At 49.7% G+C, this 15,194-nt stretch overlaps 1 protein-coding gene across 1 annotated transcript in view; it reads right to left on the bottom strand.

Annotated features, from left to right (window-relative positions):
* Window positions 1-15,194, bottom strand: part of tle2a (TLE family member 2, transcriptional corepressor a) — a 46,879-nt gene that overhangs the window by 11,198 nt on the left and 20,487 nt on the right. Inside the window, exons 4-12 of the mRNA XM_042306459.1 lie at window positions 8,558-8,621; window positions 6,108-6,152; window positions 3,876-3,938; window positions 2,117-2,191; window positions 1,212-1,449; window positions 888-949; window positions 601-696; window positions 427-475; window positions 171-334 (exon numbers count right to left, since the gene is read on the bottom strand). Coding sequence (XP_042162393.1) covers window positions 171-334; window positions 427-475; window positions 601-696; window positions 888-949; window positions 1,212-1,449; window positions 2,117-2,191; window positions 3,876-3,938; window positions 6,108-6,152; window positions 8,558-8,621 — 856 coding nt within the window. The remainder of the gene's footprint in view (window positions 1-170; window positions 335-426; window positions 476-600; window positions 697-887; window positions 950-1,211; window positions 1,450-2,116; window positions 2,192-3,875; window positions 3,939-6,107; window positions 6,153-8,557; window positions 8,622-15,194) is intronic.

Genomic DNA, 15,194 nt, shown 5'->3' with positions numbered 1-15,194 from the left:
TCCTTGCCACAGAGTTGAGGCTGAATGGAAGGACCATCACTGGAACTAAGTGTGTGGGCTGAGCATGCCTCACCATACATACAAGCACTCATCTTACCCCGGGCATAACTGTATGAAGCTGTGCGTTTGTCTCACAATAAAGGCATGTAATGGACTGATGAGGAGCATACCGGTGGCTCCCGGTCCTTGCTGCGGGAGGGGGAGGCTTGGCTGCTGGAGGAGGCCAGGGACGCAGGGCTGGCCTGGGGAGGGGCGTCTTTACGAGACGGGGGCAACTTGTCCAGGCCGTTTTCTCGAGACGAGTAGGAGTGGACACTGCGGGGGACGAGGGGTCCTGGGGGGGGGGGCAGTGTTTCTCTCATCAATCTGAATCAGTCAATCAGAGTGATTTAGGGGATTTGAACTGAGATGCAAAGACAGGCCAACTCACCTCATCCACCACCAAATTATCATCACTCTTATCCGCATCGCTGCCCTGCAATCAAAATGTGGGATATTAGTTAAAAAATGTGCACGTACACACACCCACCTAATTACTGAATTAATGTGACAAACGCACACATATTGCTAATCAACTTTTCAGCGATGCAGCATACTAACATAGTCCGTCATGAACTCCTTCTCGTCTGCCCTCCTCTTCTTCCCATTGCTGAGGTAGTCTGCTGTACGGCCCTTATCCCCGTTGGACATAGAGCTCTGAGGGAGGGAGAAGGAAGAGAAGGTGATGAGACGAACTGTATAAACCATGTCAACTTCATAACCACCCCGGCTAAATGTGATGGGAAAAAAAAACAGGGCTCAGTGTCTGTGGGAGATTGAGGATCAAGGTGAAGTGTACTATATTGCAGTGTACTTGGCTGTAGGGAACTCTGGTGTAGTGTTCTCACCGGTCCCGCTTCACGGTCTACGTCCATGATGGGCAGCATCGCCCCGCGTCCCCGCAGCCAGCCAAAACAGAGCAAACACAATACAACATGACTATCACCACTCACACGTGGTATTTTCTTGAAATGTCTATTTCTTTAGTATATCACTATCAATTTCACACATTATTAGCCCAATCTAATCAGCTCCAACAATCTAGCCAAGCCCCAGCCTAGACCAAACCCTACACATCTCATTTTTCAGTCTAATTTTTCAGTCTAATCCATCCCTACCAGTCGCGTCCTTCTCTATCTTGCTCCCCTTCCTGTCCCTGTCCAAGCCCATACCTCTGTGGTGCTCTGCGGCGGCTGCAGCAGCGGCAGCCTCCAGGTGGGCCCTCTCGTGGCCCTCCTTGGCAGCCAGCTGGGCCCCCAGGGCCCCAGACAGAGCCAAGAGGCTGGACCCTCCGCCCAGCGCCAGGCCAGGGTGAGGGAGGCCCCCAGGATGGGGCCCCATTTGCATACTGTGCAGACCCTGCAAACCCTGGGCCACATGCTGGGAGAGGTGCTGCGCCTGCAGCTGTTGCTGAAAGGACGAGAAAGAAGGAGAGAGAGAAGACAATGCAAGGTTAGAGCTGGGCTGGATGGGGGCTGTACAGGGGCTGAAGGGGGAGAGGTATACAGAAAGATGTCTGTCTCCAGTGATGCAGGAGCCCATGCATGGTGCCATCCAAGATGGAGGGAGAGTAGAGGGAAGGAGAGTCTCCCTAGGAGAGAGAAGACTGCCACAAAATCAATCCATGGAGTGCATGATTGTTAAAAAGATGTGAAAAAAGCCAAGAAAATCAGAATCTCTCAAATAATTGTATTTCTTCGCATAACACTAAAATATTTTTCTCAGGCTGTAAAAATCAATGCAATGTGCAATTTGAAGGTCCTCTGGTTTGGTGAGGCCATTGGGTTGTCTCTTGGCACACAGCAGTAGCATTGCGCAGACACACAAACAGTGTCATCTTTCATCCCTCTCTCTTCTCCCTCTCCATTTCCTAACACTCATCTCAGCCTGTTCCAGTCAGACCTGCACTAAGTGACCAATTTGTCTGTCTGTGTGTGCGTGTTTGTGAACCTGTGTGTGCATGCTGGGAGGAGGGGGAATTGGCTACCCACAGAAAGCACAAACAAAATAACCGAAATAAAGTTGTATGAGAGGATGAGTTAAACACTGTATGAGGTAGAGGAGGGAGTCCACGTACCCCTATCGATGCATTTAACTCCCCCATAGTCACCTGCTTGGCGCGCTCCATGGCCTGGACCACCTGTTGTTGGTGCTGTGGGACAAGCCAAGGTAACAGTGAGATGGGGAGAGGAGAAACTTAAAAAGTCTGCTTTTTAACAAAATGTAAATACATTCAATACAAAAATGTGGTATATATAGCAAGGGTTGGAACCGGTTCAGGGAACAGAACCGAAAACTGGAAAATAACGATTATTTTAGGAACAGAACCCAAACCAAAATTGATCAATACTGTTCCCGGAACAGAACCATTATCTTAAAAGCATGTGAACCGGTTAACACTAAAACCGCCATAGGCCAACACCCACCAATGTTTGATTTTGTAAATAAATTAAAAAACAGCCCCAAAAACAAATGCCTAGCTCCTTCCCTGACTACCTAAATATTTGTATTTTACACTGCTCATTTGTCAGAATTTTGAAATCAGTCTTTTTACTCCCCCCCACACCTATTCTTAACTGTAGATCCTTAGTACCCAGCCAGGCGCTAATGGGTCCCTCTCTCTCGCCTCACTGAATGAATGACAAATGGATGAACGGGAAATAATTGTGCACCTTAGGCTTAATTTAAAAATAAATTGTAGGGTAACTGAATGATAAGGAGGGTGAAGAGGCTGATTTAATTTAGAAAGACAATACTCTAATGAGAAGTTTGTTATGCCCATTTTATCAGCGGCAAATAATTTGCTCACACGTCTTGTGGGTTGATAATATTCTCTTTTACGTTTTACTTCGTAAAAAGAAGCTGTTATGGGACTGTTTTATTTACTCAAACTTTATTACTAATAACATCTATTGTAAGGGAAACAAACATGTGCTACATGTTGCAGTGGGCCTTTAGAATAATGCTTGACTATCCAGCGACGCAAACGATCCCAGCCCACTGAATGAATGACAAATAGATGGAATGGGCGATAATTGTGCAAGTTACTTCACTATTAAATTTAAATGAGGCCTTACTGAATGATGAGGGTGAAGAGGTTGATTTAATATAGAACAATAGTGTAATGTTGAGCTAATGTTATGCCTATTTATCAGTGTTTCATTTAATACTTTGACTACATGGCTTGTAGGTTGATACCATTCTCTTTTACATTTTACTCTGTAAAAATGACCTGTTACAGGACTGTCAAATTTATTGTAAGAGAAACCAAAACATGCTGTGTGTTGCACAGCTCTTAAGAGTCTTTGTCTCATCCCTTGTAAATGCGAAATACATCAAGCTGAGCAATGTACATGTTAACAGTGTTAGAATAAGGCTAAACATATCCTTGACTCTATCCAAGGTGATGAGCAGGAAAGAAACAATGACAGTCAGCCTGCACAGCTGGCTGAAGAACTACTAAAATAGTGATTTTGTCAGACAGCATAGGCAACAGCTCTAGAGATTAGACGATGACTTGGAATGAACTAATCATTTTAATAATGAAATCATTTTAAAGTCATGAGAATAAATGGTAATAAATAAATTCATACTAAGTGATAAGCAGTAAATGGGCAATCGCTATCATCATAGGACTTATATGAATGTTTTTACTCTGTCTCACAGCATCTGTGTTAATGTATGTGTCTGCTTCCTGGTGGTACTGTACGTCTGAATGTTATACTGGGACTTCTTTGTTACGAGGAGCATGTGCACCAGTCTGTGGGTGGATGTCAGAGATATTGAACGTGTTACTGATGTGTTAATATGCATGACCGTGTGTATGTGTGTGTCACCTCCTGTGACAGGAAAGGGATGAGTTGGGCACAGATCACATTCAGGCGCTTGGCGATCTCCGTCTGCAGAAAAAGAGAGGGAGAGTGTGAGAGGGAGGACACTGTGTTTTTGTGTGTGCTCATCAAAGCAAAACACACCCCAAAACCTTAGCAGGGCTGGCTGCGAGGGCGAGTGTGGTAAATATTTCAGCTCCAAACATCTGGTCCATGCAAATCCAAACACTGCCAGGGAACCCAGCTAAAATATTCATGGCCAGCATCTGTGTGTGTGCGCCTACCTGCTGGGGGTCAGTGGGCTTAGCCATGGGCGTTTGCCTCTCTGATCCACACAGCTCTCCCTCCCTCCCCTCATTAACTTAGCGGTGGACCCCAGCAAACCTGTTAAGACCAGTAATGATATTCATGCAGAGATCATGATGACAACATCATTATGACTGGGGGTCATTAGTCTTGCTGACAGCTAGCCTCTCCTCTCTCCTATCGCTCCGGCCGGCCACACACCATTCTCTACTAAGTGATTTATTGATGCTGTGGTGAACTCCCACCCACAACCTCCTTCACACTCTTCTTCCTCTCCTTCTTGCCCCCCCATCCGCTTCCCTCTATTCTGCAGACAGGCAGTGCCCACCCTTCAGCACTCTCCTCCATAAATCCATCAGCTCCCTCCCCAGGGAAACACAATGATTTCTTGTTAGAGAACGCCAACTACTGAATGTCATCTTCAGGAGAAAGGGAGCCAGGGAGATTGGAGAGAAGGGCAGCATGGTGGGAGGGAGAGAATGAAAATGAGAGCAAGAGAAAGAGGATAAAGAGGGGAGAACAAAATGGGAGAGTGAAATGAAAGGGGAGGCTCTTGTGCACTTGAGGAATTGACAGCCAATGAGGCAGGATGCATAAGGAGAAGGAAGAGCTAGAGAGAAAGAAAGAGAAGGAAGGAGGGTGATTTGTGTGGCTTGTCAAAATCAGAGCGATTGAGATGGCGAAACGAAGGAAGAGAGCAGACGCTCCGAAGGCAGTGACCTGATTTAAAGTGAAATTCAGCAGCGTGGACTGTATACCTGCAGGAGGGAGGGAGGAAAAGACTAACAGAGATGGGCAGAGAAGGAGAGAGAGAGAAAGAGGGAGAGAGGGAGGAGGGTAAAGTCAGAGAAAGAGGGAGAGAGGGAGGAGGGTAAAGTCAGAGAAAGAGGGAGAGAGGGAGGAGGGTAAAGTCAGAGAAAGAGGGAGGAGGGTAAAGTCAGAGAAAGAAGGAGGGTAAAGGGAAAGGGGAGGGGGTAAAGTCAGAGAAAGAGGGAGGAGGGTAAAGTCAGAGAAAGAGGGAGGAAAGTAAAGTCAGAAAGTCAGAAAAGAGGGAGGAGGGTAAAGTCAGAGAAAGAGGGAGGAGGGTAAAGTCAGAGAAAGAGGGAGGAGGGTAAAGTCAGAGAAAGTCAAAGAGAAAAGAGGGAGGAGGGTAAAGGAGAAAGAGGGAGGAGGGTAAAGTCAGAGAAAGAGGGAGGAGGGTAAAGTCAGAGAAAGAGGGAGGAGGGTAAAGTCAGAGAAAGAGGGAGGAGGGTAAAGTCAGAGAAAGAGGGAGAGAGGGATGAGGGTAAAGTCAGAGAAAGAGGGAGAGAGGGATGAGGGTAAAGTCAGAGAAAGAGGGAGAGAGGGATGAGGGTAAAGTCAGAGAAAGAGGGAGAGAGGGATGAGGGTAAAGTCAGAGAAAGAGGGAGGAGGGTAAAGGGAGAAAGAGGGAAAAAGTCAGAGAAAGAGGGAGGAGGGTAAAGTCAAAGTCAGAGAAAGAGGGAGGAGGGTAAAGTCAGAGAAAGAGGGAGGAGGGTAAAGTCAGAGAAAGAGGGAGGAGGGTAAAGTCAGAGAAAGAGGGAGGAGGGTAAAGTCAGAGAAAGAGGGAGAGAGGGAGGAGGGTAAAGTCAGAGAAAGAGGGAGGAGGGTAAAGTCAGCAGCGGTAAGAGAGAGAATGTTTGAGGGGAGTAAAGAAGATGCTCCAGCTGCTTTAGGAAGGGCACATCTCTCCTCTTGTCTGTCTAGAAATAAGAATTCTGTTTGCAGATCCTATTAATGCAACAGCAGCACAGTGTCATGGGTCCACCCTTGGCGGATTAGCATTTTGTGCTGGAGGCCAGTTCACTAGATTCTCCCAGCAGCATAGCATATATAACTCCTCTAGACCCAGATTGACTAGAAAGGGAGGGAGGGAGAGGGGGAGAGATGACAATGGAAGGCGGTTGTACTCACCTGTTTGTGCATTTCAATATTAAGGCCGTAGGACATCTCGTAATACTGTAAAAATGAGACGGAAATCGATGGTTATACATTTGCATATATGTAGATCTAAAAAGAAAATACACCTTTCAAGTCTAGATGAATGGGCGAGTCATTTTGTGCCCTCAGCTCCAAGCTATGCCAACCTGGCATGTGAGCCCAGAGATGGTGTGTCAATCAATCGGTTCAGAACAAGGATGGAAAATCATCATCGGGCAGAGCTCAAATCATTTTAAAAACAGACGTCCCTTGTGACATTCTGACATGTCATTTTCAACAGGTTTGATTGAGGAGTAAGTAGTGAGTGGTTTGTCAGCTAGGTGGAAGAAATAAAGAGATGGAAGCGCGTATATATATATATATATATATATATATATATATATATAGACAGCTGGCTGTTTGTTCTGCAGCTGTGCCAAGATTCAGAGCTGTTGCTAAGCAACTTGCAGACTCAAATTCAGAGCCCAAAAAAAGAAGCGAGAAATGGGTAGAGTGCCAGGGCTGTGCCAGGCTACCACATAGCTCCTTTTGCAACAGTGGGGCCTGGCACCACAGTCAGCTGCGGTTAGGGGGCTCTCTGATCACTCCTCATCTGAACACCGCCTGCTCTAAGGGAATGTGGAGGATTACCCATATTTGGGCTGGAGACAACACGTGTGGTCCATGTGGTTTCCAGTGGGTGTGATGTTTAGTCCCTTGCCAGATGCTGGCATCAGTGGTGTTGTGTAGTCAACACACACACAGTCTAACCCGAGACAGTTCCAAAAAAGGTCCAGTTGCCAGGACCACAAATTCCATCTAGACACAAATGCCCTAGAGCACACAAAAAAAAACGATACATACCCCAGCCTAAACATCAGTGCCACAGGTAACTACCAAAGCTGTGAATGAGACGAGAGACAAGGCAAGAAGGTCCTTCTATGCCATCAAAAGAACATCAAATTTGACATACCAATTAGGACCTGGCTAAAAAAATATATACTTGAATCAGTTATAGAACTCATTGCCCTTTATATTTGTGAGATCTGGGGTCCGCTCACCAACCAATAATTCACAAAAATGGGACAAACACCAAATTGAGACGCCTCATGAAGAATTCTTCAAAAATATTCTGTGTACAATGTAAAACACCAAATAATGCATCCAGAGCAGAATTAGGCCGATACCCACTAACAATCAAAATCCAGAAAAGAGCCGTTGAATTCTACAACCACCTAAAAGTAAGTGATTCACAAACCTTCCATAACAAAGTTATCACCTACAGAGAGATGAACCTGGAGAAGAGTCCCCTAAGCAAGCTGGTCCTGGGGCTCTGTTCACAAACACAAACAGACCCACAGAGCCCCAGGGCAGCAACACAATTAGACCCAAGAAAATCATGGGGGAAAAAAAAAAAAAAAGAGTAGGGAGTCTAGGAGGGGGCTGAGCGCGTACCCTTGTGAAGGTAGGAAACACCTCCAATTCGCTGATCCTCAACACAGGGGCCCCACAAGGGTGCGTGCTCAGCCCCCTCCTGTACTCCCTGTTCACCCATGAATGCGTGGCGATGCACGCCTCCAACTCAATCACCAAGTTTGCAGACGACAACTGCTCCGCCCACAACTGCAAGGCTCTCCAGAGGGTGGTGAGGTCTGCACGCATCACCGGGGGCAAACTATTTTCCCCCCAGGACACCTACACCACCCGATGTCACAGGAAGGTCAAAAAGATCATCAAGGACACCAACCACCCGAGTCACTGCCTGTTCACCCCGCGAACAATCCAGAAGGCGAGGTCAGTACAGGTGCATCAAAGCAGGGACCGAGAGACTGAAAAACAGCTTCTATCTCAAGGCCATCAGACTGTTAAACAGCAATAACTAACAGAGGCTACTGCCAAATACAGACTTGGGGGGGAATGTAACCTTTATTTAACTAGGCAAGTCCGTTAGGAACAAATTCTTATTTACAATGACGGCCTACCAGGGAACAGTGGTTAACTGCCTTGTTCGGTGGCAGAATAACACTTTTTTTTACCTCGTCAGCTTGGGGATTCGATCCAGCAACCTTTTGGTTACTGGCCCAAAGCGATTAGGCTACCTGTAAATACAATTGTAAATACAACCCATATTTATGCTAATTAATTTCCCCTTTGTACATCGTTACAACACTGTATATAGACATGACATTTGAAATGTCTTTATTCTTTTGGAACTTCTGTGAGTGTAATGTTTAATGTTAATTGGTTTTGTTTATTATCTACTTCACTTGCTTTGCCAAGTTTGTTTCCCATGCCAATAAAGCCCTTGAACTGTCTGCCTGCTTAGTGAAACACAATAAATCTCAACTCTTCTCCTGCAGACAAGAATCATCAGCATGGTGTTTGTTACAACACCCAAGGTGGAGTGGATTGAGTGTGTTGTTGACTGTGTTTGAGGGTCTCACCATAACATAGTGTCTCTGGATCTCAGTCTTCTCTGTGGCCAGTTTCTCACACTCCATCTTCAGGCTGTAAGGAAGAGGTTAAGATTTACAAGAGAACAGATACTCATATCTATATAATACACACCCTGTTCAATAGTGTTCATACAATATAATTCAAAACGTTTTCCCACGCCCACAAAGACACACAGAGCCAGAAATACACACACATTAACTAACACACACATCCATGTTTAGTAGGCAGTGCAGACACCTGCAGATAGATGTGTGCCAGCAGAGACAGGATTGGGCAGGTGACAGGACATTATCGCTTCAGAGCACACCAGGAATAGTTGAGCTCACACTTAGCGCTTGCCTCCCAGCCAGACCAGACCTGACTGCAGTCTCTCCCAGGACCAAGGTGTCATTGAAGGGCAGGGATGGGGCGCACTTCTCCCTCCCAATCTCTTCTCTCTCTCCATTTGTCCACCTTCACCTTCTAATTGCCCTGTGTGTCCCCTCCCTCTCACTATTTATCAGTCCCCTCCTCCCTCTCTTCTTCCTTCCATTTGTCCGTTTCTCCCTCTCTGACCCCTCCTCCCTCAGTCCTTCTGTCTTTGCCAAGCCACCCTGATGTGACCATGACCCACCATGGGACCCCAGGAATTCTCAGCCAAGCACACACACAGCACTCCTTTAAGGAACTAGCCATCGACCTCCCCTTCCCCCGTGTCCTCTACAACACACACCCCCTTCCCCCGTGTCCTCTACAACACACACCCCTTCCCCCGTGTCCTCTACAACACACCCCCTCCCCCGTGTCCTCTAACGAACACCCCCCCGTGTCCTCTAACGAACACCCCCTCCCCCATGTCCTCTAACACACCCCCCTCCCCCGTGTCCTCTAACAACACCACCCCCTCCTCCCCATGTCCTCTAACACCCCCCCCGTGTCCTCTAACACCCCCCCCCCCGTGTCCTCTAACACCCCCCCCCCCGTGTCCTCTAACACCCCCCTCCTCCCCATGTCCTCTCTAACACCCCCCTCCCCCGTGTCCTCTAACAACCCCCCTCCTCCCCCGTGTCCTCTAGCACCCCCCTCTTGTCCTCTAACACCCCCCCGTGTCCTCTAACACCCCCCCCCGTGTCCTCTAACGAACACCACCCCCTCCTCCCCCCGTGTCCTCTAACACCCCCGTGTCCTAACACACCCCCCTCCCCCCCGTGTCCTCTAACACCCCCCCGTGCCCTCTAACACCCCTCCCCCCGTGTCCTCTAACACCCCCCTCTCCCCCCCGTGTCCTCTAACACCCCCCTCCCCCGTGTCCTCTAACACCCCCCTCCCCCCCGTGTCCTCTAACACCCCCTCCCCCGTGTCCTCTAACACCCCCTCCCCCCGTGTCCTCTAACACCCCCCCCCCGTGTCCTCTAACACCCCCCCTCCCCGTCCTCTAACACCCCCCCCCGTGTCCTCTAACACCACCCCCTCCCGTGTCCTCTAACACCCCCCCCCCCGTGTCCTCTAACACCCCCCCCCGTGTCCTCTAACGAACACCACCCCCTCCTCCCGTGTCCTCTAACACCCCCCCCCCCGTGTCCTAACACCCCCCCTCCCATGTGTCCTCTAACACCCCCCCGTGCCCTCTAACACCCACCCTCCCCCGTGTCTTCTAACACCCCCCTCCCCCCGTGTCCTCTAACACCCCCCCGTGTCCTCTAACACCCCCCCCCATGTCCTCTAACACCCCCCTCTAACACCCCCCCCGTGTCCTCTAACAAACACCCCCCCCCCGTGTCCTCTAACCCCCTCCCCGTGTCCTCTAACCCCCCCGTGTCCTCTAACACCCACCCCCCCCCCGTGTCCTCTAACACCCACCCCCCGTGTCCTCTAACACCCCCCCCCCCGTGTCCTCTAACACCCACCCCCCGTGTCCTCTAACACCCACCCCCCCGTGTCCTCTAACACCCCCCTCCCCCGTGTCCTCTAACAACCCCCCCTCCTCCCCGTGTCCTCTAACACCCCCCCGTGTCCTCTAACCACCCCCCCCGTGTCCTCTAACACCCCCCTCCCCATGTCCTCTAACACCCCCCCTCCCCCGTGTCCTCTAACACCCCCCTCCCCGTGTCCTCTAACACCCCCTCCCCGTGTCCTCTAACACCCCCCTCTCCCCCCGTGTCTAACACCCCCTCCCCGTCCCCCGTGTCCTCTAACACCACCCCCCGTCCTCTAACACCCCCCCCCCGTGTCCTCTAACACCCCCCCGTCCTCTAACACCCCCCCGTGTCCTCTAACACCCCCCCTTTGTCCTCTAACACCCCCCCGTGTCCTCTAACACCCCCCCCCCTCCCGTGTCCTCTAAAACCCCCCTCCCCATGTCCTCTAACACCCCCCCCCCCGTGTCCTCTAACACCCCCCCTCCCCCCCTGTCCTCTAACACCCCCCCCCCCATGTCCTCTAAAACCCCCCCCCCCATGTCCTCTAAAACCCCCCCCCCCCATGTCCTCTAACACCCCCCCCCCCCGTGTCCTCTAACAACACCCCCCCCCCCCCCGTGTCCTCTAACACCCCCTCCCCCGTGTCCTCTAACAACCCCCTCCTCCCCCGTGTCCTCTAACAACCCCCTCCTCCCCGTGTCCTCTAACACCCCCCAACCGTGTCCTCTAACCACCCCCTCCCCGTGTCCTCTCTAACACCCCCCCCGTGTCCTCTAACACCCCCCCGTGTCCTCTAACACCCCCCCCCCATGTCCTCTAACACCCCCTCCCCCTCCCCCCCAGTGTCCTCTAACACCCCCTCCCCCAGTGTCCTCTAACACACCCCCCCTCCCCCGTGTCCTCTAACACCCCCTCCCCCGTGTCCTCTAACACCCCCCCCCCCCGTGTCCTCTAACACCCCCCGTGTCCCCCAACACCCCCGTGTTCTCTAACACCCCCTGTTCTCTAACACCCCCCCGTCCTCTAACACCCCCCCCGTCCTCTAACACCCCCCCCCCGTCCTCTAACACCCCCCCCCCGTCCTCTAACACCCCCCCCGTGTCCTCTAACACCCCCCCCGTGTCCTCTAACACCCCCCCGTGTCCTCTAACACCCCCCCCCCCCCGTGTTCTCTCACACCCCCCACCCCACCGTGTCCTCTAACACCCCCCCCCCCGTCCTCTAACACGCCCCCCCCCCCGTGTCCTCTAACACCCCCACCCCCCCGTCCTCTAACACGCCCCACCCCCCGTGTCCTCTAACACCCCCCCCCCCCGTCCTCTAACACCCCCACCCCCCCGTGTCCTCTAACACACCCCCCCCTCTCCCCCGTGTCCTCTAACACCCCGGCGGGCATGCTGCTGACTTGTTTGTGTGTAGCAGATTTATGCGGGGGAGAGCAGTGAGGGCCTGGGAAATTAGAATATGATTAATACTGCAACATTACCAGGCTACAACAGGTAATAACAGCACATCCGCTCCCCTTCAGAAGGCCGGCGCTGCCACCCATAATTGACTCATTTATCACCGCCAGGGAGGAGACGGGAGAGGGAGGAGATTGAGGGATGGGAGGGGCGGGTGAGAGCTCGGGGGATTAAATTCATTCCCCTGATAGATTGTATTATAGTGGAGTAGCCCCCCGCAGAGGTCCCCATGGCAGGATTTCTGAAAAGTGACAATTCTATCCGTATCCGTTCACCTAGACAAGGGCCAGGCTGGGCGTTTCCGAGGGTGACTTTCCTCAAGTTGCGTGGAGATTGGGGGATCCTTCTGAGAAGCAGGAGGCGAGCGAGTAAACTCCCAATGCCTTCCATTCTACTTGCTAACGTGCAATCGTTAGAAAATCAAATTGATGAACTATTAAGATTATCCTACCAACGGGACATTAAAAACTCTAACATCTTATGTTTTACCGAGACGTGGCTGAACGAAGAAACAAACAAGAGCTGCCGGGATTTTCCATGCACCGGTAAGACGAGGGGTGAGGGTGTGTGTCTATTTGTCAATAACAGCTGGTGCGCGATGCCTAATATTAAAGAAGTCTCGAGGTATTGCTCACCTGATGTAGAATACTTTATGATAAGTTGCCAACAACCATCTACCAAGAGAGTTCTCATCGGTATTATTCGTAGCCATCCATTTCCCACCACAAAGCGAAGCTCGCACTAAGACCGCACTCAACCAACACTATAAAAAGGCCATAAGCACATCTATCACTCCAGTGTTAAATTGTAATTATTTCACCACTATGGCCTATTTATTGCCTTACCTCATTTACACGCACACACACACACACACATATATGACTTAATATTCTCTATTGTGTTATTGACTGCATGTTTGTTTATTCCATGTGTAACTCTGTGTTGTTTGTGTCACACTGCTTTGCTTTATCTTGGCCAGGTCGCAGTTGTAAATGAGAACTTGTTCTCAACTAGCCAGCTGGTTAAATGAAGGTGAAAAAAAAAGCAAAGAAGAAAATGCTCACCCAGAAGCGGCACTCCTAGTGGCCGGGGACTTTAAAGCAGGCAAAATTAAATCAGTTTTACCACATTTTTACCAGCATGTCACATGTGCAACCATGGGGGGGAACAAATCCTAGACCACCTTTACTCCACACACAGCGATGCATACAGAGCTCTCCCCCGCCCTCCATTTGGCAAATCTGACCACAATTCTATCCTCCTGATTTCTGCTTATAAGCGAAAACTAAAGCAGGAAGTACCAGTGACACGCTCAACACGGAAGTGGTCAGATGACACGGATGCTACACTACAGGACTGTTTTGCTAGCACAGACTGGAATATGTTCCGGGATTCATCCAATGGCATTGAGGAATACACCACCTCAGTCATTGGCTTCATCAATAAGTGCGTTGATGACGTCGTCCCCACAGTGATACATATCCCAACCAGAAGCCAAGGCTAGAGCTTTCAAGGAGTGGGAGACTAATCTGGACGCTTATAAGAAATCCCGCTATGCCCTCAGAAAACCATCAACACCAGATTAAGATTGAATCCTACTACACCGGCTCTGATAATCGTCGTATGTGCAGGGCTTGAAAACTATTACGGACTACAAAGGGAAACTCAGACGCGAGCTTCCCAATGACACAAGCTTACCAGACGAGCTAAATGCCTTTTATGTTCTCTTCGAGGCAATCAACACTGAAGCATGCACGAGAGCACCAGATGTTCTGGATGGCTGTGTGATAATGCTCTTGGTAACCGATGTGAGCAAAACCTTTAAAAAGGTCAACATTCAAAGCCGCTGGGCCAGACGGATTACCAGGAAGTGTACTCAAAGCATGCGCGGACCAACTGTCAAGTGTCTTCAGTGACATTTTCAACCTCTCCCTGACAGAGTCTAATACCTACATGTTTCAAGCAGACCACCATAGTCCCTGTGCCCAAGGAAGCGAAGGTAACCTGCCTAAATGAATACCGCCCCGTGGCACTCACGTCGGTAGTCATGAAGTGCTTTGAAAGGCTGGTCATGGCTCACATCAACAGCATCCTCCCAGACACTAGGTCCACTCCAATTCGCATACCACCCCAACAGATGACGAAATCTCAAACACTCCACACTGCCCTTTCCCATCTGGACAAATGGAACACCCATGTGAGAATGCTGTTCATTGACTACAGCTCAGCATTCAACACCATAGTGGCCACGAAGCTCATCACTAAGCTAAGGACCCTGGGACTAAACACCTCCCTCTGCAACTGGATCTTGGACTTCCTGACAGGTCATCCCCAGGTGGTAAGAGTAGGCTTCAATATGTCTGCTACACTAATCCTTAACACTGGGGCCCCTCAGGGGTGTGTACTTAGTCCCCTCCTGTATTCCCCGTTCACCCACGACTGCATGGCCAAACACGACTCCAACACCATCATTAAGTTTGCTGACGACACAACAGTGGTAGGCCTGATCAGCGACAACGATGAGACGGCCTACAGGGAGGAGGTCAGAAGTGTGGTGCCAGGACAACAACCTTTCTCGCAATGTGAACAAGACAAAAGGAGTTGATCGTGGACTACAGGAAAAGGCGGGCTGAACAGGCCCCCATTAACATCAACGGGGCTGTAGTGGAGCCGATGGAGTTTTAAGTTCTTCAGTTTGTTGGTGATGTGGACACCATGGTCCAAACATACCAAGAAAGTCATGAAGAGGGCACAACAAAACCTTTTCCCCCTAAGGAGACTGAAAAGATTTGGCATGGGGCCCCAAATCCTCAAAAATGTTCAAAAGCTGAACCATTGAGAGCATCCTGTCAGAGGAAAGCCCATAAAACTGTCAGAGACTCCAGTCAACCAAGTTATAGACCGTTTTCTCTGCTACCGCAGGGAAAGCAGCACCATGTCTAGGACCAAAAGGCTCCTCAGCAGCTTCTACCCCCAAGCCATTACACTAGAGGTCGACCGATTATGATTTTTCAACGCCGATACCGATTATTGGAGGACCAAAAAGACCAAATTAAAAATCGGCCAATTTTTTATTTATTTGTAATAATGATGATTACAACAATACTGAATGAACACTTATTTTAACTTAATATAATACATCAATAAAATCAATTTAGCCTCAAATAAATAATGAAACATGTTCAATTTGGTTTAAACAATGCAAAAACAAAGTGTTGGAGAAAGTAAAAGTGTAATATGTGCCATGTAAGAAAGCTAATGTT

Source organism: Oncorhynchus tshawytscha, linkage group LG01 (assembly GCF_018296145.1).
Source record: "Oncorhynchus tshawytscha isolate Ot180627B linkage group LG01, Otsh_v2.0, whole genome shotgun sequence".
NCBI lineage: Eukaryota > Metazoa > Chordata > Actinopteri > Salmoniformes > Salmonidae > Oncorhynchus > Oncorhynchus tshawytscha.
This window is presented reverse-complemented; position numbering and strand designations above follow the sequence as displayed.